A 27,581-nucleotide genomic window follows, 5' to 3' on the forward strand; every position below is an offset into this window, starting at 1 on the left:
ATTCTCTGGATCCATACTGATCACCATGTGCATTCTACCACTGGGATATGGGTTGTCAAAAAGCTAAAAAAAAAAAAGCCCATTTCTTACTCCTTTATGTCCAAGAGCTGTATGATTTTTAGTTCTATAACAAGGAGGTCGTGTTGTGAAAGGCTATGTTTTTAACAGTCAGCAAGCCAAGCATGCACATTTTAGTTGCTTTACAACCTACTCAAATCTTAAGGAGTTCCAGACTGTTTCTATATTTAAATCCCTACCTATATACACACATTGTGACCATCTGTTCTCAAAGACCTACTTGCACTGAAGGGATCCTGCACACTTTCTGAAATTAAACTATACATCTGTGATCAGATAGTTGCCAAAGAGTTGCGTCCTTCCTGCAGTTGGTCGTTTTTACTTTGGCGTTTTCACCAGCCCAAATAATTAATTAACTAGATGCGCTATCTCCAAAGATAAAGATTTCACCTTGAAAAACAAAATCATACAATGGTATGTGGTGGCATAGAGATTAGAGTCCCCTGCAGTGATGTAATTCACTTTAGCTTTGCACTTACTTGATTGTGCTTTATCTCTACTGATAGCTCAGGGCAAACTTTCACTGAGGTCAGGAGCTCTAAAGACCTCACTGTGTACCTGCATGTAAGCATCCAACGAGTCAGAGGTTGATTCACATAATACAGACTCGGATGTACTAGTACAGCTTATAATATTGTCAAATAAAAACATTTATTTAAATTTCCTCCTCTGAATTTAGACTGAGGTAATGTTTGACTGGACACTTCCATCATCCAGAGAGGGGATGGCAACAGCATGATCTCCTCACCCAGCGTGGAAGACAGGTAGAACAGAGACAGCAAGTATTGCTAACCAGCAAGTGAGGAGTCCAGGTGGAACATTCTTCCTCTTCCTTGTACCATTTTAAAGAAGACACTTCTGAAATGTTTTTTCTTCAAATCTTACACAAGTTACAACTGATACTGACTGCAACATTTGTCCAGATTTTCTGTTTTTAAAGCCTACCTTCTACTTTAAAAGAGAATCCTTTCTTCTTTGCAATGCCCCTAGAGAAATCTGTGTGCCCACAAAGTATTGAAGAGTTGACAACAGCAGTACTTTAGATTTTGAAGGGTCAGCATCATTTGAACTAGCTTAATCTCATGGGCCTGTGAAACTGGGTTAGAAATTCTGGAAAAACAAGTACTGCACCCACCTTGATTAGTCCTGGATGAAATCCAGAGACAAGGAGGAAAGATGGGGGGAAAAGAAACAATTAAAGGCCAGATCCTGAACATATATTTCTTCTTCAGGTCAATAGTCACGTATAGTGAACACACGCAGACAGAATTTCATTGGAAGTTCCTCCTCCTTTGCTGTCAGCATCTAAGCTTAGTTGGCCTTAAGCCCCTCAGAGCCTCAGGAGTTTTCCCTTCACTTCATCAACAAGCAGTTTTCTAAGCACAGGTTAAAGAGCAGGCTGCTGCTTGCATAAGGAGAGTTACTGCAGAAACATCAATATCCCAGACGGCCTGGAGGAACCGCAGCTGGCAGCAACAATGTCTCCTGATAGTTTGTATTAGTCACACAGTCCCCATCGTTGTTGTTACTTCCAGCACATGCTGAAGCCCCTCTTCTTGAAGACTCATAATATGGTATGCATCTATACCGAACAAGACAGCAGTGAAATGCCAACCAACTGCATCTGGAAGGAAACCTGGGAAACTCAAAACTGAAATGCTCCATGTGTCCCACTTTAAAAAAGATACAAGGCTGGACTAGCAATACCAAGAGAACCAACATCTATAGGGACTAGCGTGGCTGATCATAGCCTTCATTTATATACTGTAAAGCAGACATTCACTGGGCAGCCAAGTGGTCCTCTGCTTAGTACAGAAGAGGCTCATGAATATACTGTCATGATGGAATGCCCAATGACAGCTGCAAAGCAAATGGAGTGAAGGCAAGAAAAGGAATTGGAAGGGACATTGGAAACACCCAGTGGTTTGTGTGAACTAAAAAATGTGGGAAAAGGAGGCCTGGCGTCATGGCTGAAGGAGAACAAAAGCAGTCTGTGTTTTCTTCCCTGTTGCCTGCAGTTCCAGTGGCAGAGTCATTCTCTGAATTCACCAGTCCATAATTTTGTTGTCCATATCTGGAAATGCATGGGCTACATAACCTAATATAATTTCCCATATTCATATTGTTATGGTATGCTATGCCTGCACAGGGTGCACTGAAACACACTCCAAGCATTCCTGTTGTAAATATGTGACTGTAACAGTGAAGTGTGTCTCCTAAAGTTGGTGTTTCTACCATCACTCATGTATTTAGACTGACTACTAGGTTGTGTGATTCTACTCATTTTCTGTGGAGGTAATATCTTATTGTCTGTCAGAGTAAACACAATATTTACCAGTTATTGAAATGTGAATTCAAGAACTCACAACATGTAATGGATCTTGTGTAAACCTATCTGCAGGAAGCAGAGCAAAAGATTTGTTGCTGGATCAACCTGTCAATATCAAAATGACTACAGAAATGTTAAACACATGGTAATTGTTCCTGAAAGTTCTCAGTTGTTCTCAAGCATAATAAAAACCTTTCAGGAATTGATTCAGCTGCTCACAAATAGTTATCCAGTGCCATCCCATACATACAAGTAGGGTTTGGAAAATGTTCGGGTGGGACTGATAGAGAGGACACAGAGAGTCTCCTGCTTTTCAGTAGCATTAGCTACAGAGCAGGACATGTCAAAGAGTATTAGATAGCTTTATTTAGCAGATAACTGAGTTGTCTGTATCTGTAGTAACTGGATGGACAGGAATTTTTTATCTGTTGGCTTTAATCACCAGGCTGAAGCCACAGTGACTGTAGTAGAAAGATGTAGAGATGATCTAAATCTCCAGCAACATTCAGTCTGATTGCAAATAGAGCTTTTAAGGCTGCAGCCTTTTGTGACTCTCAAAGCTCTGAGAGCAATGCCAGCATCCATATCAAGTGCAGATACTCTATCTTGTAAAAGTAAAAAACTTGCAGCCTTGCTTTTTTGTAGAGGTCTTGCCAGTGCTTAAGAGTGCAAGTACAAGTCTAGTAACAACCACCTAACAATAGCTTGTCTTGCCCCTTTACTGCCCTCTCATCTGAATGCTGTTTAATTGGTGCCTATAGCATCAATATTTAACCACAAAGCTGTCTCATTCTCACAAGGGTAGGGATTGCTGTACATGTAGGCTAAATAACAGTGCCCAGGCAACTGATAATAATGAAAGCATCTTTCAAGATGAGGCACTTGATTGCTACTCCAAAGCTTATTGGTGAAAGGAACATGTAATCTGTTCTTTTAATTGCATTTGAAATGAAGTAATTTGTTTAAATGTTAATCATCTGGATTTATATAGCTCATTTTTTAGAACTGGGTTAGCACCTGGCAATCCAGCCTGAGCAAGCAGCAGGCTATCCCAGTCACAGGCCCATCTAATTTCTCTTTCCCCTTTTTGCAATGTGTGACAGACTTCTTTTTCTGACGTGAATCTCCTCCCACCTCATCACAAGAGACAAACCCACAGAGTCAGACCAGCTGCTGATGGCAGCCCAGAGAGGGGAAGCACCCTGGCAGCAGTGCCCTCTTCCCCAAGCAGCTGTGCTGACACTGCTCTGCCACGTCTTGTGTGGGTAAGAGCAGCTCCCTCAGGGCAACGGTGTACACCAGGCACAGGAAAAACAGACTGAAAAAGTACTTTATTTTCTGACTGTGAGAGAGATCAAGGGAATTTTCAATATTACTGTCCATGACATTTTCCTGAACATCGAAAGAGATTTTTCCTGCTATAAAAATACTTTAATCGCTGCATTTCAAGCTGTCTTTGTACTTCCTTTCCCCAGTGTTTCACTGTTTTCTCCTGCCTTTGCCTTAAATTTCTGCAGGGTGGCACAAATACAAAGCATGTTTTTGGCAGAGAACACACAGCAAAATTGCACCTGTTCTCTGCCTGGCTAAAAGCTGTGCAGAAGCATTCTTCATGTTTTCTGCACATCCATAGAACTGATACAGAAAAACAGCCAAATGATGCTACCAAATGACTTCTTTTCCCTTGAGAGATGCACTGAGAAGGATACTAGATATGATTTGCAAGATTATTCCTGGACAAGTTTATCTAAGCCAAGAAAATTACTAGGAGGCATCCTTTTTGGGGGAGATAAATTCAAGGAAATATAGAAGTGGTAAGGATATTTGCTGGAATACCAAACAACTGGGACATTAAAGTGTCTGTGCAGGGTCCACCCCATGCTCCTACACCTAGCTAGTGAACGTAGCACCAGTGAGCTCTATTCCACTGCAGAAATACTACCTTTCCAGGGACCATTATCACAGCTATCACTCCCCAGAAAGTATCTGTGCATCCAGGATCACAGGAATACTGATGTGGAAGGAAGCTAGCAGAGCTAGCCAGAAAAAAACTGCAGACCTGTGGATGCATGGCTGGAAATCTGGAGGCACTTGGATGGGCTGGATAAGGCTCAGGAGCACTGATTTGTATGAAGAGAAATAAATGAGTCTTAGTCTGTATGAAATAAATGAGTCTTAGTCTGTATGAGCATTAGTGCAAAAACTGCTCACTTACCATTGACTCCTGACATACCTCTGACTTTTGTTAGTCGTAGTAATTTTAAACCGACAAGCCTGATTCACTGCTATGCTCAACTGGTAGAGCTCCAGTGTCTTGTAGACAGTCAACCCTGAAGGATGGCCTAGGTGGAGCGTTTGAATTTTTGCCTTCTTATACATTAACTTGCCTTGGAGCACACAGACCTCCAAGCTGTACATCTGGCAAAACAGGAGGTCATGTAACTCAAGTAGAAAGCACAGCACTATGTCACCATTTCACAGGGCTAGGGCACCAGGAAAACATTTAAAGCTAGGGAATCATATATTATACAACGAAAGGAGGGAATTTCTCTGGCTTCTCTCCAAAAGCCAAGCATTATTCATTGATCAGATAACAGATCTCCATCTCTACTGAGAACATTTTTTCCTCCATTTGCTAAGTGGAAAATGACAAATGAGCTAGCTGTGCCCTCTCCCACATTCTTTCTCCTTCCATCTGTCCATGCGTCCCCATTGCCTTGTCTTCTCTCTGCACACTACAATGGTACCAGCAGCTACTTACTCGGCACTGCTAGCAACCTTGGTGGTGGTGGAGGTGGAGGAGGAGGTGGTAGTGGTGGAGGTGGCCTGCACTGGCAAATTTGCTGGCAGCTCTCTGTGACTTTCTCTGCTACAGGCTTGGAACATGACTTCTGGGGCTCACCCCGAGTGATCTGTGAAGAAACAAGTCATCACATGAGCAGCAGAAACAGAGAAAAGACTTTTCCATCAATGTGTTTCTTGGACTTGAGTATCCAAGTGGCACCTTGACCAGTACTTAGAATTAAGTCCATGTTCCTCACTAAGGCCATCACAAGGAGATCTTCATTACATGGTTCCCATATTTATTTATTTATTACATTTTAAATATTTTTTTTTAACTTAACACATATTTTCAAGATGTCTTTCCCTCTGTCAAATGTGGTTGATATTGAATGGCTGATTTCTGAGGAGAAGTCAGGTAGTGGCAGACAATATGATTGTGTAAGCTTGCTTTCTTAGGAAAACCATCTAGCAGCATGTATTATTCACAGGGTCATTGCTGCAAGCCAGAAAGCTAATCAAAATTATGAGGCAGTTAGGGTCATGAGTATGTTCATCTTCCTTATGGCAGAACTGAAAACCTGAGGAGGTCACTCCTCTGTTCTGCCAGCCTCACTTTGATGTGTAGAGAGCATTTCAGAGCATCTCACTTCCCACCAAGAGGAGAGGAAGCCCACATGTCACTCATCTGCAGACAACAGCAATGGTATGGTCAACATGGAAATGCCACAAACTGTGACAACATATTCAATAGCTTGGTCTAGACATTTCAAGGACTATTTATTAACAGCGTATTTTTCTTACTATCAGAAATATTTACATGAATATGGCATGTAAGGAATGTACAGTAAAATTTCCAATCTAATGCTGTGAAATTAAGAGTAAGCCCCTAATGAAAAGGGAATTTGTGGAACATCACAGGATCTTCTAAGAGGTGTCAATTTCAGAGGTCTCTTAAGAGAGGTGTTTCTGAATGGACTGATGTGCAGATGGAAAATACCAGATAGGCTTTTAAGGACACAAAGCCTAAAAGATAAATAAACATGTTATCTAACAAGCACTCTGAATGTAGGATGAGATCACCTGGGACAGACTTGTGTACTGCATTCAACTCTTGCCTTGTACTGTTTGATCTTGGGCAAGTTAGTCCTAATAGTTTTGGCCCAACATCATCTTTCATTGGCTCTTCACCATGATGTTAGTCCTTATGAAGAGATGTCTTATGCCATGCTTTCTGATCTGTTTTAGGAAGGCCTCTTCTGCCTCCCTGCCTATCCCTAGGATCATGCAGGGTTGCCTTCTCCCTGTTCTTCGCTCCAGCCCAAGCTTTGCTTTCCTTCCACTGCCAGTTCTAAGCAGTCTGTCTCCTTTCCCTTTCCAGCGCTAACCCCACCAGCCATAGCACTGTCAGTGAGCCTCTCCCACTACCTACAACTCGGCATTAAGGATGATGTGCTGCCTCTTGGCTGCAGGAAAGCTGCACACAGTCATTTCATGTACTTCTGGCCAAAAAGAAAGACATGAGTAATTAAAACAACATCACTGCACAAAGGACATATTCGCATGCGTAGGAGGTTTCTAAATGCAGCAAGATGTATTACTCTGGCCTCAGGGAAATAGAGGTAGGGCTTTGTTGATTAAATATTAGAGAGAGGAAAGAATAGAAGAGGCTATACATAGCTGAGTCGGAAGGACGGCTAAGCACAGCACAAGTAAAAAGGCTCAGTTCTTTAAACAGCTTGTCAAAATCTACTACCAAACATAGGGAAAACAAAATTCTGCACAGGCATATTCCAACTTTCCTCTTCACCATCAGGTTAACAATAAGAGGATGGTTAAAAACCATCCTTGACAGCTTCCAGGAACTTACACACTTTCTGAATGCTCTAATGAATCAAAGTGGCGTCATAATCCCTCATGGTTGGCAACAAATCTGTCTGTGCAGGCTTATTTATTTTTAAAGTAAGTGATCATAGGCAGCAGAATATCCTCCATACTACTTCAGCTCTTCCAACCTGTTCACACACTGGGTCGGAGTGTTAGAAATTCTCATGTGAGAGCTTCTGCTGCATGCAGTAGCGGTGGCACAGCTGGGGGATCCGCCAGTTGTACTTAGGTGAGAGCATTTACTGTCGCGACAAAGGAGGTAGGTTAACGTCTCTCCACTAGCCCCAGCAGATGATTAGGAAGCAAATATTAACTCCTAACTATGATTACTGTCCCCTACCTAGTTCCTATGGGTTATTACAGTTTCACAAGAGTCGGTGAAAAGGGACAGGATATAGACAGGGAAGAATAACATTGAGCAGACTTGGAGCCAGCTTCATTTGCAGACCAGAATCAGCGTTGTGTATACAAGTCTGAAGATGGTGCTGGTATGGAAAAGCAACATTGGCTTATTGCTCTAACTTAATATCAACCAGGACAAAAGGCTTGTTCTATCTTTTTTTAGAGTTATTGACTGCTTTTGAATCCCAGGAGGCTCCCCTACCTTAGGCTGGTAATAGAGTGTCCTCAGAAACCAGTGGATATTTTTCTCCATTACTTTGCAGACAAGATTAACCCTATATATTCCCAGCCACTCCCTGCTCCTGTGTACTTAAAAAAATATATCTGGAGGAAACCCCCTGCTTTTTCCCTTGATACCATAGTCTGAACCTTTTCCAAAACTGTCCATGATAATTTTCAAATGGTTGGGAAAGAACTGGCATTTAAAAGCATGGGCTTTATCACCTACTTGTTTCCCTTCCATTGTCACTCAGTAAAATGCCTGGTTGTTAGGTGATATGGGTAGGAACGCAGTAATTAGCTTGTCAGGGCTTTGTCTTAAAGAGTTAATTTAAAACAACAAAAATAGCCTAAGTTGTCTGAACTCTGGCAGGAAAAGGAAGACCTGGATTGAGCTTGAGGACTTCAAGTAGGAGAGAAATAGTCAAGAACTGCTGCAAGAAGATAAATTAACAGCAGCAAGATAGAATTAAGAAGAAAAGATATTTGGCTCCCTTTCAAGAAAAAAAAAAAATCCCACTGTTGATGTCTATTACTCTTCCTACAAAAGGAATAAAGGCTATTACTTGTATCTTCTAAAGGTAAGCAGGACAAATCACTAGAAAATATGCTTTAGGGAACAATCTTGATCTGGCAGAGGATGATGAAATATATTACTCCATGTTTCTTTCTTACTGTCTGCAATTCAAGCTAAGCTGCCTTTACAGGAGATGGCAGGAGAAAAAAGCCATGTTGAAAGAGCCCAATTGTTCTCTGACCAGGTCTGCTAATTCTAGTCCAGCCTCAAACTTTATTGCTTGCTTGCTCTTCCAGACACTATCACATAATGGCTCTGGAAGCACCTTGCAGACAATGACTAATCATATATTCACTTGTGCTGCCAGGTATTTTGTAGCACAGGGCTTGCCCTGGAAAGATGTCATCTCTAGAGATGGACCACACAGGGCTTCCCCCTTAGTTGTTTGCACCTTGCATCCATTCCTCCATGTGCTGGAGGTGCCACCAACATGCGTCTCCCAGGCCTGTCTAAAACTTGGTTGCTTGTTTGGCATGAGGCTTTCTTAATACACTCAGCTGTTGGCCAGTTTGGATATACATGTTACCTGGACTTGAAGGTGATGCATTTTTTGCCCCGCACTGAAACTAAACAGTTGTGTTTATGCATCTGTGCATTTGATATGGATATGCTTTGCGAAAAGGACAAATGCTTTTAAATATTAATAGAAATGAATATCTGATCCACAAATGTCCAGGGAAAAGCAAACGGAAAGTGGTAACTGCTGGTTTCCTTTCGCAGGCTCTGTTGAAGTTCATGCCTTTGATGTGTTTCTTTTTAATCCAAGATTTCCTTCAGGAACAGTGGCCCTAGTTCTGCTTTGCATATCATGGAGGAACAAATCTGCATGTGGTCAGAGCTGTTTAGTAATTCAGTGTAGTCCCATGGGGTTGCAGCAGTCCATGAGCATGCTCTACAGAGTGGGATGGGAATAGAGGATTAATGCAATCCCCGGAGCATGGTCATCTCATGACTTTTTCAATCAAGTAAAAAGAAGGAAAGCTTGGGAAAAAAAAAAAATAAATGCAGTTGACTGAAAAGGCACAGAGACCTCTAAATGCCTGCTGATGTGGCAAGAGCTTTGTCTCTTGGAAGCAGTCTATGGAGATGAGATCTCAACACTGCTGCATAAATTCCAGGACAGCTCTGCATAATTCACATCAGAGTTCCATGTTTATGAAACCAGAAGAAACGTGACCCTGATATTTATCATGACACTTACTGCTCTTTTTCTTAATTATGTCAAAAGCTTCAGACAGAATTGCCCCTTCCTTCTTGCTGGCTGCAACACTAATAAGAAAAGATTGTGGGTTTTGGTTTGGTTTTGTTTTGGTTTTAATAAGACACATTCTTCTCCTCTGATTAGCATCTGACTGACAAATGGATGAAGAAAGGCTGGGAGAAGAGATGTGAGAAAACATGATGGCTGCTATATATTGAGCAGGAACAGGGGAGTGACATGATGTGACATTACTGAATTAGTTGAGAGTATGACTTGAGAGACTTTGAAAATAAAACCAACTCAATGTAGGAAAAGGGGTCATGGGAAGAATTCAAAGATGAAGGTGTTTTGGTCACAGGAAGGTCAGTGTGCGGGTGAGTCCTCCACATCTGCCCTTTCCATTGGTACCTGCTGATATGAGTTTTAGATACATCCTAGTTTGGAGATCTGGAAAAAAAACCCTTGAGTAGGAGCAGATTTACTGATTGCTGTTCTACAGAGTAGCAGACATTGCGTAAGTACAGATGACGAATGGGACAACGAAACTTCCAAAATATTGCAGGGAAAGACTGGGCCCCTTGGCTTTTGCACTTCTTAGAGCCTGTTTCAATTCTTGTAAACAATTATTTTTGAAAGATCAGCTTAGATCATCAGTTTGCCAGAAAGATGTTTATGCAAGTGGTTTTTTTGTCTGCTTGATTGACTTGACTGATTACAGGAGAATTTCATCACAACTGCACATCCCTTAAAAATGCTGTTACAGTTTTAACTTCAGCTTATCTACCTGAATACTTGCACAGGACAGCAGGAAGGTAGTGCTGGAAGGGAGTTTAAAAGAGATTGTTATTGTTGTGTTTTGGTTCATTTTAATCTGTAAGATGCACAAATCATTCACAACAAGCAACAAGATACTAAAGCAAACATCTCTTGAGACACTAAGTTTAGAACAGGGAGTAAAAGATGTGGAGTCTCCACTGTGTTTTCTCCAAGAAAGAAACTATAATTGTTCTGTTCTTGAACACTTGGCTGGCTCATCAATCACTCCTTTGAAGACATGTATTATAAATAAAGTTTAAAATATCAAAGTGACGCATTTGAGTTGAGCTTTACTGCTGTTCTGATTCTCCAAACTGGATGGGTGCTCTCCCTCACTGTATACCAGTTTCTCCCAGTCCATCTTGATGGTCACTCCACATTACAATCAAGGTCACATAACATCACGGCTTCGGAGTTGGCAAAAGCTAATTCAGCTCAGAGAATCCTCAAATCGCAATCGACAGTGAAAGCCAACATAACCAAAATTAGACTGCTGGAGCTTCGCTCCGTGCATCTCTTCTTTCTGTGCATCTTGGCACAGCAAAACGCGCTTACAAACCCTCTGGCTGCCGGCGCGCCGAATAAAGTCAACTGTATCTTGCTCAGCCCGACCACGCCGAGTTCAGGGCTCCCGGGGCCCTAAGGCGGTCGCCCAGCCCCGCCGCACTCCGTCCCGTGGCAGCCGGCAAGGGAGGACCGCGCCGGGAAGAGCAACAGCTCTCCCTGCTCCGGGGCCGCGGACCGCCGCGACCACCTCCCCGCCGCCACCCGCCCGCACCAGCCCCTCCCAGCGCTGCCGGGGGTGCCGGCCGCGGGGCTTTGCCTGCCGCCCCGACCCCACCGCCCCCCCGTCCCGTTAGCTTGCATGCAGAAGTGCGGAGCGGGCGCGGCGCAGCGTCGGGCAGGCTCTGGCGGCCCTACCTGGACGGAGCCCCAGAGCGGGTGGAGGGCACAGTGCAGCAGCAGCGAGGGCCAGCAGCATCGGAGCAGCCCCAGCAGCTCCCGAAGCAGCATCCCTCCTGGGCGCGCGGGCGGGGACGCAGGCTCCGGGCGACCTGGGGACGGAGCAGAGCGAGCCGGCAGCAGAGGCGTTGGCTCGCACCCATCACCGGAGCACGACTGTCCCAACTTTAATTCTGGAGAGGAGGGAGGGAAGGAGGGAGGGAAGGACCGGGGGGAGGGAGGCAGGGAGATGGGCGGGTGCCGAGGGGAAAGGGTGGTCGGGAAAACCCAGCGCCTTGCAAGTCCCGACTCCCTCAGGAGGGAGCCATGCCTCCACCCTCGCCCTGCCCGCCTCCCTCTCTGCCCGCCCCGCCGGCTTCCCATCCCCGGGATGCTCCGCCGGCCGCCGGCGGCACTCTGCCTGCTCCTGGGCTTCCGCGACTGGTGCTCACCGCCGAGGCCGGTGTTCCTTCAAGCCCCGAGGGTGGTGCGAGCAGCGGAAAAAGTTTAGAGCCCGGCGCTGGGGTAGAGGGGCCGAGCGCTGCCGGAGGTGCTGCCGGAGTCGGCGGGGAGAGGCGAGCAGAGCGGTGTGGCAGCGCAACCCGGGGACTGCATCTCCCCCGTGCCCGCCGCCGCTGCTGCTGCAGTGATTTTTCAAGCCCATCGAGGCAGTCCCTTGCGCCTGGCTCCCCTCGCCTCTCCCTCCCCACCCGGGCTCCTCCCGGAGGCGGTTTCCCTCCACTCGACCCCGGCGAGGCTGGCACAGGGTAGGGGCGGCCCCCGGGGCGGCTCGGAGAGCTCCGGCGGGCCCGTGAGGGACCGCACCCGCACCCCGCCCCCTCCCAGCATCCGGGAGCGGGACCGAGCCAAGAGGGAGGCGAGGGATCAACCGTCACCCCCGTGTCCTAGAGGAACCTCATTCCACATTGCAACCAGACAGTTTTTTGGGTTGGTGGGTTTTGTTTCATTGTTGGATTGGTTTTTTTTTTCCGATGCAAGAGCATGTCCTCTGACAGGCAGGAGTTGCCGGGTCTTCGTCCCCAGCACGGTGTCTCTAGGCTATCATAAGGAAGATGCTTCATAGCATTAGTGTCTTTATGAAAAAACTATGCACGTGGAAATGTTTAAGAGTGCTTGGGGAGAAGTGGATAAAACATCACAGCGCGACAGGACAGCCTTCCCACAAGAAGAAAACAGAAGATCAAAGGTGAAGACGATTTTGTTTTTCAGTGAAGCAGTTAAAGAGCAAAACAACTGCTTTGTGAATGGTGGCCTTTGCTACAAGTTGGGCTTGATGTATATGAGGATGACTGTAGATATCTGTTGTTGGTCAGCTGCACAGAGGACCTGATTTCAGTGTTTCAAATGCAGTAAGCAAATGAATTTGAACAAAATATTGGGTCTGTGGCTTATATTTTATACCCAGAGATCAATGAGTTTGTGGAGACTGGTTTTAGCTCTTCTTTGTATTGCTGGCACCCATACAGCCAAGTTGAGTAGTCAGTTTCATAAAAATCTCCTTGGTGAGGCAGGAATTGAAATTAATTTACCTTTCAGCTGATACAGGATTGAAATTCTCTTTTCATAACACTGTTACACCAACATATAATAATTTCAGCCCCAACAGACACTCGCTTAAATGTCAGGACTATCAGGCTCATAAACATCTTAAGAATGAGAATAGCATAGTGGAACTTACTGAAGATACACCTGGGTTGAGGTAGAGACATTGAGCCTAGACATTTATTTGTAAATCCTTATCATGTGGGTTTGTAATGGCAGAATACAGAGGGCAGAGATATTGCAGCTTTGGATATAGGCAGTAGTTGTACAGGAAATATATTTTCTGTAATGCTGTTGAAAAAGATGGATCCTTTTTTTCTGTAAGTCTACTGTGCAGCACACAGTGCTTAATATATTGTGCTCATTCAATTATAGTTTTAGTGAAGTGGAGTCACAAGAGACAATAAAGCTTTTCAGGCTTTCTGGTGATTTCCTGAAGGTATTTCAGCACTTGGTCATAGTACAGAAGATAATAAATTGTACCATCTGTATATATAGTTCTTGGTTTCTGACAGAATAAGAGATAAGGCTTTAGGCATTGTACACCAAAGAAGAAAAAAAAAAAGGGCAACACAGATTTATTTTCTTTCAGTATTCATAATGCCTTAATGTCAGAAGAACTGTGGATTTTCCTGCCATTAGCAGTTGTCCAAGTAGCTGAATTTGTCCCTGTGTCTTCTGATACATTGGGATGGGCTTTTAGGCGGCATTAGCAGCAGAGGAAGTGAAGGCTACCAGCTTTGTGGTCATGCAGGCTTAGGAAGAATCCATGTTTATCCATTTTTATGCAAATGACATTTCTGGACGAACTGAATTTTAGAAAGCTATTGATCTGTTGATCTCAGGTGTGGGTTCCCCAAACTGTGTTTGTAGCTGTGAGTGCACAGAACACCTGGATTCATATCTGGGTTCCAAGCTACTGGAATGCTTAAAACTGAGTGTGAGAGGATAAGGAACATAGTACACAGTGCTCAGAAGGTGAAAGAAAACAGAGCAGAGCTAATTGGTATCTGTGTCTTCTGTGTTTTTGTAGAGACCACTGTGCTGCTGTGTGGGTTCAAGGGAGTGACTGGAAACAATCCAAGAAGAGTTTCTCAGGCATAAAGTAGCAGAAGCAGCAGCAACCAGCAGAGCAAGGCCCTGGCACACAGGGGTTTCTTCTTGACCTGTGTGCAAACACACCATTTATGCAGGAGGCAGGAGCACAAGGTGCGGGTCAATTGATTCCAGTCCATAAGGGTATTTGATGATAGTTTTAACTGCATGAAAAGCTTGAATAACTTATGAAATTATTCAATAATTAATAAAAATAATCAAACACTCCACTGAAAACAAGCTTTGTAAATAGTTTATCATCATTCTTTTTCTTCTTCCTTATTATTTTGGTCAGTGGGATGATTTGAAACATGGCGGCAGCAGTCCTTTTGTTTTGATTTAACACCTCTCTGCCTATGGTTGTGTATGGGGGAACAGTTGTGGGGCATACACTCATTACCAGGCAATAGCCATTTGTGTTACAGGTGAGTAGAAGTTGTTGAAATCTGACATAGGAAGCTAAGCAGATGGCTTGGCAAACAAGCAATTAATACAGGGCGACAGAAGGAGGAAGAGACTATATTCACTGAAGAGCTGAGCAACCCAGTGCTGCTGCATTCACCTCTGTGTGAGCAGACTTCAGAAGAAAAGGATGGGAAGTTGTGGTCAGCGGTCTGCCTCCCTCAGTCCTTCTACTGCCAGAGCACACCAAACCTGCATCTTGTTGGAGAGGGCACTGATAGTGAAAATCCTGTGCAAAATCATACTGGGCCACTCCCTCATCTGAGAATTACCCCACAGTGCAAGGGGATCTGAGAGGAATATCCATGTGCGGGGAGAAAGGAGAGGGTTACCCTTGTGTATGTGCACCTACAGTCACTGAAAAGACAAAGTAACTTCATAGCAATGAAGGGTTTTAAAATTTATATACCACGATTTTAGTCACTTTTCTCCATCTCACCTGCCCTACAACTCCCATCAAGAAGACCTGTAGATGCCTGGATGTCTAAGTGAGGTGTAGTACAAGGTTGGTGAAGAGCAGGAGACAGATGAAATACATGGAGTTTCAGGTTTGAATCGCTGTGGTGCATACACAGCCATGGTTTGAATGCCCTGGAGAACATCCCCCGTTAGTGAGCACCCTTCCCTGTCCATCACTTAAAGTACCACCTTTGTCCCTGTGGTGTCCCTTTGGTGTCCCTTGCCTCCTCCACAGAGATCCCTTATCAAAGGCACTTCAGGCTGCAGTGAACATACAAACCTGTATTCCTTCAGTCAGGCAACACAACTAAATTCTTCATCAGGGGGAGTTGTGTCTGACTTTGGATTCATGTGTTATTAATTGTTGTACACCCCAAATTAGGTGGTTTTTTGTTGTTTTTTTTTTTTTTTTCCCCACTTACCTATAAGCTCCACAGTAGATTTTGATAAAGAGCCATTCTTCTGTTTCTTTAGTACATTCAATAAATGTAGTGCCCATGTGGTGAGGTGGATGTGAAAATTTGTGCCACTGACAAAGGTGTGACATTTGTTAAAGGCAGGGAAAGAAATGCAAGGTTGTGCCTGTGTCTACCACATAATTTTGGTGAATAATTTATATCAACCAACATTAAGGGTTAAAAGCCAAATGCCAAGCAGGTCAGACTGTAATGGGCTCATCTGCCTCATAACAAGAGCTATTGATCAGTTATTAGTCATTGCTAATGGTATGCTATCACAAAGACACCACTGAGAGCAGAGCTTGCCATTGAGATCTGTTGTAGTTGGACAGCACTGGGTTTAACAGGGAGAGTTTCTCTCCGGCATCTAGATTGGAGGCTGAGAACCAGACACTGCATTGGATCAGACACTGGGAGCTCCCAGTGACACTGTTGCTGCCAGCTCCCAGTTCTCCCAACCTGTCTCTGTTGGGTACATAATACAGGCCTTTGTTTTATATATTAATTCAAAACTGCCCAGTACATCTGTACTCCCATGAAAAGAGACTGTGGTTCTTTCTGCATCTGGTAAGGAAGATCTATTACTTTGTCACTGGTTTCTAGGCTTTTAGTGGATGTTAAATCTCTGTCTTTTGCATCATCTATGCCTGAAGTCCCCATGAGGCATACACATCGATTCAGTTGGCCACTGCTGTCATTCCTTAGATCCTGTGGGGTCTCTGTACAGCTGAAGAAAGAAAAATTGAAAGACACTTAAAGTGGTGTGTATGCTTTCTAGTATGCAGAAGCATTCTGCCTGCTGACCATAGGTGAAAGGTTATCTTCGTGTCTGGCAAGACATAGCTAGAATCTTGTTATATTAGGCTGGCCAGTATCTGAAAACTGGTTTGTCATGGCTTAGACTATCAGAAAGACACACACAGACTGCATGATAGACCTTGTCACCTTCCTTGTACAAGACAGACAAACATACAGGTGGAATTTGAGGATTGGCTACTGCACTAATCCTTCCTTGGCCTTTGAAGAACATAGATTAAAGCTGTTACAGAACTTCAAAAATCTACAATATAAAATATTGTAGACACTGAGGTCCTGCAAAGAATTTTACTTGTCTCAGCACTAACCATGTCCATGTTCCTAAAGAAGTTCTGCTAGGCAGTGTCTCATGGGTTTCTATTGTTCTCTGTGAGTATTTTCTAGTGTCAGAAGTAATTTTCTAGTATCAAGTGATAGAATGACATGAAATGGCCTCAAGTTGCACCAGAGGAGGTTTAGATTGGATGTTAGGAAAAATTTATTTACTGAAAAGATGCTCAGGCATTAGAAAAGGCTGCCCAGGGAGGTAGTAGAATCACTGTCCCTGGAGGTATTAAAAAACATATGTAGATATGGCACTTTGGCACATGGTTTAGTGGCCATCGTGGTATTAGGTCAATAATTGAACTCAATGATCTCAGAGATTTTTACTAACCAAAACATTTCTATGATTCTATGATTTTTCCTGGTTCACCGCTGGTGCAGGCCTGGTGGCATACACATTGCAGAGAATTTTTGCAACTAGACACAATGAAAAAACAAAAACACATTTTAAACCCTAGAATTTCAAGGGAGCTGGAGCTGCTTAGCCTGGAGAAGATGAGACTCAGGGGTGACCTTATTGCTGTCTACAACTACCTGAAGGGGGGTTGTAGACAGGCAGAGGTTGGTCTCTTCTCCCAGGCAGCCAGCACCAGAACAAGAGGACACAGTCTCAGGCTGTGCTGGGGAGGTTCAGGCTGGAGGTCAGGAGGAAGTTTTACACAGAGAGAGTGATTGCCCATTGGAATGGACTGCCCGGGGAGGTGGTGGAATCGCCATCACTGGAGGTGCTCAGGAGGAGACTTGACAGGGTGCTTGGTTGCATGGTTTAGTTGATTAGGTGGTGTTGGATGATAGGTTGGACGCGATGATCTTGAAGATCTCTTCCAACCTGGTCTGGTCTGGTCTGGTCTATTCTATTCTATTCTATTCTATTCTATTCTATTCTATTCTATTCTATTCTATTCTATTCTATTCTATTCTATTCTATTCTATTCTATTCTATTCTATTCTATTCTATTTTCTAAAATACTTTACCTTGAGACTCTGCTATAGATGCTTTCATGAAATCAAACACCAATTACATTGCCTTTAACTTCTTTCATATCACGAGTTGCCACTGCAACTCTGAATTGCGTTCCTGGCAGAATTTTATGCAAAATGTGTAGATGCTAGGATGCCCCTCTTACTAAGGGCACCAGTATAAGCAAACATTTACCAGGCTTCAGGTTCAGTGCATCACAGATTTTGCTCTGAATCTGCCAGTGGATTTAGAGTTTATTCTAAAAAGCTTTTCTCTGATCAGTAAAATCAAAGTTTACAGAGTTCTGGTTTCCATCAGCATTGGAAACATTCAAATACTTGATCTGTTTCTTTTCTTTTACCTTAACAAATACATGCACTAGGTAGAAGAAGAAAGCTCTCTATATAGGGCCTGACAGTTTGCAATTCCTCCAGATGAAGAACAGCCTTGGAGTACTCTTTTTCTTGCAGCCTGCTTTGTCTCACCAAACAGTGAGATAGTGCTCAGGAGGTCCCAAGAAGATGGTTAAGTTCTCAATTGTTGTGTCTCCTAACATCAGTGCCAACACTCTTCCAAACAGACTGAGGTGTGATCTCTCTTGCCTTAAATTTCCACCATCCCTGCTCTGCCTTTGTGAAAATGAATGAAGGAATACGCTGCAAAATTCCTATCTTCTCTTTGGTGAAGGAATTTCTTGTTGTGATGAGTGATGAGACATATCATGCTTTTGCTGGCACTAATGATATTTAGCTAGTGAGTACATTTTCTGGGTATTATTGTGTTTGCAAGATACTTGTTTGCTGCTCACCTGGAGGCACTGTGATATAATCAGAGAGGAGAAAGACACTGGATATAATTTTAAGTACTCTACCACTAAATATTTTAAAGGATATTAGAAATGCCTCTGTAAGGAACAACTGAGGCTGAACCTGTTTGGAGACTAGAGGATAGACCGCATCCATCTTTGCCAGCCCTTTTTGTTCTCCAAACCAACAGGTATCACCCTGTGCCATATTTTCACAATAGTTTAGATTTTAAAATGGGCTCATTTTTGAATGTTAATTTTTATTGTTTTGTTGTTTGGGTTTTTTTTTTTTTTTCCTTGCTTGTTAGTTCTGCTTGTCTGTGCAGGAGGTGGTCTCTGCTTTTAAAAAAAGTGCAGTTTGTTTTTTTCACATCATGATGTCGTGGAACCCCCTGGGAGCCGTTGTTCTCAGGAATCTTATCCATTTCTCTGATGCAGTGATGAAAAAGCAGTGGCGTGCAAGTTGTTATGAAGAGATAATTGAGGGAACAGCAGCTGATCTTTACTAATGACAACACATTTCAGCTTACCTTGGCACAGCATCCTCCTAAGCACACAGACGCACATAGTCTCAGAAGTGCTGGCTGGAGACACTGGCTCCCTGGGAGGTAGCACACTAACATGTGGTATGTCTCACGTTGCTGACTGCGCCTTGCGCTGTTTCCTGTCCCCATGTCCAGTCTTGTTTCCCTGACTGTTAGGCCTCTGCTGACACTTACTATGTCCTTTAGCCTATCCCTTGCTTCAAATTCCACCCTCCACCAGCTGCTGATATGAAAAGGAAGGTACCCAAAGTCCTCTCTGTGAGACTGACATTATTTTGCATTTGTTTTAGAGCCTCCTAAGCATTTCAAGATCCTCCAAAGAAAGTCATTGCATAAATGCAAAGCATTTTATTGTTAAAACTTTAAATCATGACAGATTTTGAATACATATTTTTTGTGACTCAGTCATGAATGATCACAATTTGCATATAATATTTTCCCGTATTCAGCATACCCTGCTTCTCATTTAATCCTCCTAACTTGTGCTGCTCTTATAATTCTAAACCTCAATTGCAGAAGCAACTGTGGATTGCCTTGCTGTTAACTTGGTGATGAGCAATCTTGAGATACCTATGGGCAGGAAAAATTGTCATTTGTGTGTAATGAGCCAGAAGGAAACCCCACATCAGAGGAAACATTTATCTCTTTATGAATAAGTGCATTCCTTTTGCTTTCTCTTTATCCAAAGTTATAGCGGCTGTGTAATATGAATATTATTTCCTTGTGCTCATTACTGTAATGTCAAGGGATGAGCTTTACTAAGTAAAGCCTCAGTCAAATGCTGAGAAATAGGCAGTGATGCCCCAGTGCACTTATGGTCTTAAAGAGCAGAACAAGCAACCAGTGAGAAGGTATAAGATGCAGGCATTATTGTAAAGGGATAAGCAATTTTCTGTCTTTGAAGTGTCTTTCTTTGAAAAGGACAGCTTAACTCTTCTTTGAAACACTTTGCTATCTATTGAATCAACTCCTTAGCTGCCATTTTCTGGTTTTCTCTAAATGAATCAGCTGGATGACAGAAACAATCATGCAGAGTCCCAGTTATGGGAGAGGAGATGAAATGCAATCCATAGCCTGTGTGTGCCCATGCATGTAGAACACTGTCCAGTGAACTGGAAATCCAGAATCCATTTTCACACACTTATTCTAGACATACAGGAATGTAATTCTGCCATAGTATACTGGACATTGCAGGTAGGAGTCCATTGTTTTTGTTTCCCTCAGAAAGGGACTTGATCATAGTTAGGACAGGAGAAGACCTGAGTCTGCCATGCAGCTTCCCATAACAAAATTTATGGTCACTTTGAAGGTCAATGTGTCATCCCAGTGGGAGAGGGAAAAGACTCCTGAAGATGGTATACCCTATGGCTCCTTTCATTACAGGAGGTTTTATCTGGGATGACTTCTTGCCTGGGGGAATAAAGGTTTACCCTCAAGTAAAGGATTTGCCTCACAACAGACCATTTTTTACTGGATACTGCTTTGCCCCATCCTGCACTTGAATATTTTCTCACAATGCTCATTTTTGCTGGAATGATCTAGCATCATCTGTGTTGACAATCTCACACACAGCTATTTAGAGCAGCTAAGAGCTGGTATAGATCCCAGAGCAAACAGGATGATTCTTTTTCCCCCTTTTCCTTCCTCCCTCCTCCTACAGATTAACCCAGTGCTGACTTGACCCCTCTTCCCAGCCCTACTGGTGATGGAAGTAGTGCAGAAGTATTCTCTAGGGTGCAGTTCCAGAGTTCCACAGCATTCACCTCTGACACCCTTGGTGGTGTTTGGCAACACTTCAGCATGTGAATTAGTCCTTTTCTCCAATAGAGCATGGTTAGCACTCATCTAATACAGGTCTCCCCTTCCTCATCTTTTCCAATGCAACTTGGGCAACAGACTTCTTCCCAAGCATCTCATCTGAGTAGTTATTGAATCCTATTTTACTGCTTGAATGTGGAAACTGAACTCACCGCTTCCAGACAAGAAAATAAGCCACCACAGAGCTGCAGAAAGTGGATAATTCAACATAATTATTTTGGTTGGAGTTACTTGGGATAAGCCAACAACCTTTCTGGGTGCATTTTCATGTTCTGGCTTCAAGCAGTAACCTGCCAGAGCGAGCTGCCTGTGTGCAGAGACTTTCAAGGCACCTTCAGCTCTGCTAACATACTCTCTTACAGTTCAAACTCATTTTTGTAACTAGCTCAAATACAAGAAAAGGCCGTTTCTTCTGTCTTTGTAACCAGTTTTAACTAAAAACAGCTTTCAGTTTTAGTTTTAGCTTGATTGAAGCAGAGAGTTCCTGTGAACACCGTCAGAGCCCACTAGCACCTACAGGGTGTCAAACTCTATGAACAATGGGCACTCTGTACAGTTTCTATGTGAAAAGGGGGAAAATTTGTATCCAAAAGCTTTCTTCACATGTCTTTGTGCTGCTTCCTGTCTGAACTGGGGTGAGTTTTATCCTTTTTCAGATCCTCATGCGTGCTTCCTTTTCATTTATTTGAATTGAACTCATCCATCTTGTCCATCAAAATGTTCTTTGCTTACCACAAAGATAATAAATTCCTGCATCCATAAACACTTTGGTCTGTATCTTCTCTCACATAAATATGCTCATTAACTTTTCTACAGGATGACTTGCATGAGGGAGACGACATACATGCTCACCAGTAGAAAGATAAGTCTGAGGTAATTGGTTTAGCTGTAATAGAAAAATGGGTGAGCTGCAGGGATGGAACTCACCAAGGACTGTTGTTAAGCACAGAAAATTAGAGTGCTCCAAATGTGATAGCAAATGATGCTTGTTTAGATGGCAGTTCAGGAGGCTTTATAAGTGTATATCTAACACTGAGTATCATCTATCAGATGTAGGGACCATGCACCTACAGATATTTGGATGCAGTATTTGATGAAAAGGGGCCCTGGTGAATACATTTATTTAGACTATGAAAACGATAGAAATTTCACCACATCTCATAATGCAGTAAAAATACTTGCCCTAAAATGTGAAATAGCAATGTATTCTGCTTTCCTTCTCCCTCTTACCTCTAGCTTTCAAACCTGGAATGACCAGCCTTGCCCTTTGATTTGCATCATCTTCTAGGGAATCCTATATGTTTAGTTATGTATGAGATTTCTCAGAGCTATTTTTTTTTGTTTGTTTGTTTGTTTTTTTTTTAAGACTTAAATAATGTGGCTGTCCAGAGGGCTGGCTGAAGAAAAACAGAGCTCCAACAACTTATACATAGCATATACGGAACTGTAACTCATACACATCAACTGGCCAAGGGGAACCTGCTCAATTCTGTTGACCTGTGAGGACCAATAATGCCTTGTGTTAAAATTTAAAGACTGCTATATTTTCTGTGTCACTCTTTCTTCAGTAACTTGCTCCTCCTATTGACAGGAAAGTCTGCTTTCCTACTGATCTCTTTCCTGAAGCAGGATCTGCATGTGGTTCATGGAGACCTGAAGTTTCCTATTCTACCTTGTCGAAGGTGACCCAAAACTCGGTTCTTTGGGGCCTTTTGACAGCTGAACTCAGCTGGCATTGCCTCAAAGTCTGCCCAGTGCTACACTGATGGTGATGGAGCTGTTTTTTCCAAACACTCATCATCCTGTTTAAATTTACAGTTTTCTCTGATAGTTGAGATTAATGTGGATTTTATTTTATGAGTGAGCATGGAGTACATTTGCAGGGTATTGATTGCTCCAGCCACATAAAGCAGATAAATCACCTTTGAAAAATTAAATAATGTCCTGTTGTATGCAACAGGCTCGGTAAGTTTGTCTAAACTCTTTAAAAAAAGTTATATATAATCTCTGTCTGGGTTTAAATTCTATGAATCTAGGACTGAGCAGTAAAAAGGAAGTAAGCAATACACAGGACAGCCAATGCCTGCCTTCCTCTTTCAGGAGTACTAACTTCTTCAGGAATCCTCACCTCTTACTTCTTTCCACAGGCTCTTAAGCTCTTATTCTATGCTTACTGAAAACAAATACAATGTGCTCACAGCCCTCTTTTGGATGAAATAAATAATGTATGTATTTACTTAGATAATTATGTATCAATGTATTTGCTTTCCAAAAAAAAGACCCCCAAAACCAAACAACCACCCAGTAAAAATGGCTCTCCACATTCAAGGATCAAGATTCCCAGAGACAGCTAATGATAGCTTCATTGAGTCTTTTGGAATTTATCTCAAACCAGTGATGAGTCCATTCACCAAAGTATTTTTCTGTGAATGCTATTTCTGACTTCTGTATTACACTACATCAGTACCAGTCTGACTCCTTACATTTTCAGATGATTTTCCACCCAAGCACACATGAGTCTACTCATTTTTCTATTTTAACATCACCTGCCGGGTAGCTAGATAAATACTGACATCTCAGTCTGGCTAGGATTGGCCCTTTTGAAGTTGCTTTATCGTAAAAACTCGACTTGCTGTTATAAACCATTGTATACATTGTGCTGTAGTTAATTCAAGTGTCAGCATCTTGTTACTTCGCTCAGTAAATATAGTAAGAGACTGTCCTAGTTTAAGACTGCCCACTCTCACAAGCCTCCCCCCCCCCCGCCCCCCCAAGTTCAGTTTTTGTGAACATACACAAAAAAACCACCTGGGTTGAGATAAGGACTTTAATGAGATGACAGGATGCACACAATTACCTTAGCCTATTTTGCAGGAAAGCACAACAAAAGCAGCAGCAGAAAACAGCAATAAAATGACTCCCTCACCCCCTAAGCTCACAGTCAGCCCAGAGGGAAAGACCAACACTCCAAACCCAGAAACTAGAATTAACTAACAGAACAGGAAGCCCCTCATGTTACAATCTGAACTTCAAGCCCCATGATAATTTCCTCCAGCCAGCGCTTTGATTTTGACGCTGGCATGATGTCAGCATGGTATTGAATATCAGCAGCAGATTCAATTGGCTAAACCCATGACAGAGACCCAGTTCTGGATCACCCAAAATGGCACCCTCATCCACTACCTGTGTGTTCACCTACATATTTTGATTTTGCACTTTGTGACTGATTGTGAGGTACTTTCATGCAAAAAATAGCTGCTGTTACTCCATACATGACATCCAACAACTCCATGGGGCTGTTGCTATGCTTATAAGACGTTCCATTATAACAGTGAGTATACACAAGTTTTCAAACAAACAGATCACTTTTCTCTGACAGAAATTTGCAGTGGAAACCTGACAATCTTTTTATTTCTAATATCTGTCATGTTTCTAATCCTAGGAATTGAAATGCTGAAGAAAAACTGGTGTTTATCTTCAGACATTCATTCATTCAGCTGCTTTTGATGAATATCCCAAAATGTCATGTTTGATTTCACTTGCAGCCTCTCACAGAAAACCTGCCTGTTCCAAGGCGACCTTTTGTATTTAATTCAATAACCATTAGATGAGGGGGTTGTTTCACTGTAATTTAGCAAAGCAGACCAGGCTTCTTCTGCAGCTCAGAAGAATAAGAATCTTGCTTGCCTGAGCACCATGACCATTCATATATCTGGATATTTATTGGCACTATACATCCTCGCAAAGAAGAGAACACTGTAACCTTCTTGTTCAAGAAATACACTCTTGTTACATACATAATTTCAGCCTCTCTATGCTCAGCAGAACAACTGGAGATGCCTGCTAGTTTACCGCATAGGACAAATAGCTAAACATAGGGACTAAAGTGCACTGATAATCATCATAGATCCAAACCTCTGATGTGCTTATGGGAAAAGAGTCAAAATCCCCCTTCTAAAATAAAACAGAACAAGTATGAGCTAATATGATAGATTACAGAGAACTGCATGTGGAGGAATCAAATAAATCTTTCTAAATATTTTTAGTATGCTCATTTCCCTTTCAATACCTCACCAGGAGGTTCGCTAGTCTCACCTAGCATCTTATTAATACTGCACTGATTGGTGAGTGTGCAGGAATGGAGCAGCAGAGGCATCTTGGTTAATCATGTCTTCTAGGAAATTGTGAAAATGGCACAGGAGAAACTACACAAATGGTGAGTTGAGGGTTTGCTGAAAAATAATAAAAGAAAAAAAAGAAAAAAAAAGGTATTTTCTCACAGCAGGTGGTCAATAAATCTGGCACTGTCATGGATCATAGCTATAAGTCATTTTTCCAATGTTCCCAACTGCATGTAGCATCTGTCTTATTTGGTAGTCTGATCACAAACAATCTTTGCTTCAAATGAAAGGTGGAGTTTTGCCCATGTTTGGGCTTGCTTACTTCCATTTGTGTCTTTTACTTGAGCTCTTCTTTGGGTTCTGATATTTCAGAAGACTATTTTTTATCAATATAATCCTTCTGCAGTGCCTAGTGATTTCCTTATTTTGTACTAAGTGTCTCTTTCATAAGCAATTCCCTACAGAATTGTTCCTTTTAGTCTTATGCAGAACTTGGATTTTTCCTCAAGGATGGAATGTTATTTTTCCTTCTAATTCTTTCTAAACTGCTGACACTAATGCTCTCTACAGTTGTGGGCCCTGCTCTGTATCTCCTACATATTTGGGATTAAGAGAATTTATTATAATGTGTTCTTAAAGCTGCTTTTTCACATATCTTGTGTACACTCTCCTGTCAGGTGAGTGCTGAATATGTATCATAGGTACAAAAATGAAAAAGGTTTTAAAAATAGATCCAAGAGTGAGAAAAATCTGAAGCCTTCAGATGAACAGTTAGGAGAAATAAGACTGGGTGGAATTTACAGCAAGGGAAAAAATCTTAGCTCTCACAGAGGATGCTCAAGTAGGTGATGCTGTATCTTCTGAATGGAAGAAGCTTTGGCCTAGGAAGTGACCCAGTACAGCTCAATACCATGACAGCCAAATGAGATGGGATACCCATTTTGATTCCATTCACAGCACTGGGGACATTTACAGCAGGAACTAGTCATGTGCTCAGAGAGCTCAATGCATAGGTGCACACACACTGCATGTGTAAATTCACAGGCTTATTTAGAACACATATCAAGCTGAAAATCCACCCTTTGAAACAGGCTTTTTTTCAGGTACCCCAAATAAAATACCTAAATATGGAAGCAACCCCAAACCCTATATGTTTTGAGTGGGTTGGCTTGGCCTATCCACACCTTTTGGAAGAGATATGCAAACTCACAAACAATCATTTCATGCTTTGCACTTACATAATTTCAAAGGCAATTGCTCATTGGAGACAAGAAAGAAAAACAATATTACCTCTCAGTGTTCCCTGAAAGACACAAGTAAAATGGAAGTCTTTGCATTTTGTGAAGGGGAAAATTCAGAGTTTAAAGATGCAAGTTGCAGAAAAAAATGCATTTTAGTGCAAAAGGAAATATTCTTGTCTTAAAATTGGTGTTACTCAGCACAAGCTTGCGAATTGCTCAGAATTTATAACCTGGATAACTTCAATTACAGCAAAATATGTGTAAATGGTTCAATTTTAAATATGTGTAACTGCAAATCTGACAGAGATAAACCCTTTAGTGAATCACAGGATCAACTTCTTGTTGAAATCTAGTAATTTCACTAGATTGTACTTTGAAAAAGCACTTTGCCATGATTTAATGTTATAAATTCCAAATTCAAATTCAAATTGATCACTGAAACCATATTTAAAGATATACTTTATACATAAGCAAATGTCATCAAACCATATATTTAAGGGGTTACACATTTCATTCATGCTGGGAGCTACCACGCCAACTTGTCAGTGTGGTATAGTGGTATGAGCAGAAGTGTAGAAGTTGGTGGTTACAAGGCAGGTGGTATGTGACCTTGAGAATAAAATAGAGTGCAAAGGAAAAGCAGTGAAGCTCTCCTGAGGTCTGCACTAAGTGGAAAAAGTGCCAGAGAGCTGTTCTAACTCCACACATTTAATCAAAAGAAGTGTGGCTCTGCATCAAAAGAAGCACGGCCAGCAAATTGAGAGAGGTGATTCTGCCACTTTACTCTGCTCTGGAAAGACCTCACTTGGAGTACTGCATGCAGCACTGGAGCCCTCAACATAGGAAGGGCATGGACTTAATGGAGTGGGTCCAGAGGAGGGCCACAAAAATAATCAAGGGCCTGGACAGGCTGAGGGAGCTGGGGTTGTTCAGCCTGGAAAAAAGAAAGCTCTGGGGAGATTTAACAGCAACCTTCCAGTACCTGAAGGGAGCCTACAGAAAGCTGGAGAGACTGTTTCCAAAGGCCTGTAGTGATAGGATGAAGGGAAATGGTTTTAAATTAGAGAAGAGTAGATTTACATTGGGTGTTAGAAGCAAGTTCTTTACCATGGTGGGGGTGGAGCACTGGAACAGGTTGCCCAGTTGAGGCCCCATCCCAGAAGGTACTGAAGATAGGCTCAACAAGGCTGTGAGCAACCGGGTCTGTTGGAAGATTTGCCTGCTCACTGCAGAGAGGTTGGACTATCGCAGAATCACAGAAAATGTGATTGGATTCAGGTTGGAAAAGACCCTCGGGATCACCAACTCTAACTGATCGCTCTACTCTACAAGGTTCACTCCAAAACCGTACCCTCCCCTTTAAACACATCCGTGGTTGGTGACTCAACCACCTCCCTGGGCAGCCCATTCCAATGTCTGACTTTTGTAGGTCTCTTCCAACCCAAAACATTCCATGATTAATATTTTTTTCAAGCAGGGGTCAAATAATCAGATTTGGCCTTTTTAGATTGCTTTAGGTTGCTTCTGTGTTGCAAACAGATTGTAAACCTACCCTCACAGGGCAGCTGTTGGGAATCCCTGGACACTGGCCTTTCTATTTATTTCTACTTCACTTTGGTCCATAAAGAAACATCCATCTCCCTTTTTACTTGAAAGTTAGTAGAAGGCAAGTGATGGGGGT

At 42.5% G+C, this 27,581-nt stretch overlaps 1 protein-coding gene across 6 annotated transcripts in view; it reads right to left on the reverse strand.

Moving 5' to 3' along the window:
• PRIMA1 (proline rich membrane anchor 1) overlaps positions 1 to 11,825 on the reverse strand; it is a 149,486-nt gene extending 137,661 nt beyond the window's left edge. For 5 of the 6 annotated variants that reach the window (XR_010988626.1, XM_068148826.1, XM_068148827.1 and 2 more), the window contains exons 1-2: positions 11,212 to 11,552; positions 5,169 to 5,319 (exon numbers count right to left, since the gene is read on the reverse strand). Coding sequence is in view for 5 of the 6 variants with exons in the window: in XM_068148826.1 (XP_068004927.1) it covers positions 5,169 to 5,319; positions 11,212 to 11,304 (244 nt within the window). In the remaining variant the exon portion in view is untranslated. Of the gene's footprint in view, positions 1 to 5,168; positions 5,320 to 11,211; positions 11,553 to 11,684 lie in introns of those variants that run through there. The other variant, XM_068148825.1, reaches the window with a different exon arrangement.
• Between the last annotated feature and the right edge of the window lie 15,756 nt (positions 11,826 to 27,581).

This window comes from Melanerpes formicivorus, unplaced genomic scaffold, assembly GCF_026170545.1.
Source record: "Melanerpes formicivorus ecotype bairdi unplaced genomic scaffold, bMelFor1.0.p_v2 SCAF_17, whole genome shotgun sequence".
In the NCBI taxonomy this organism is placed as follows: Eukaryota; Metazoa; Chordata; class Aves; order Piciformes; family Picidae; genus Melanerpes; species Melanerpes formicivorus.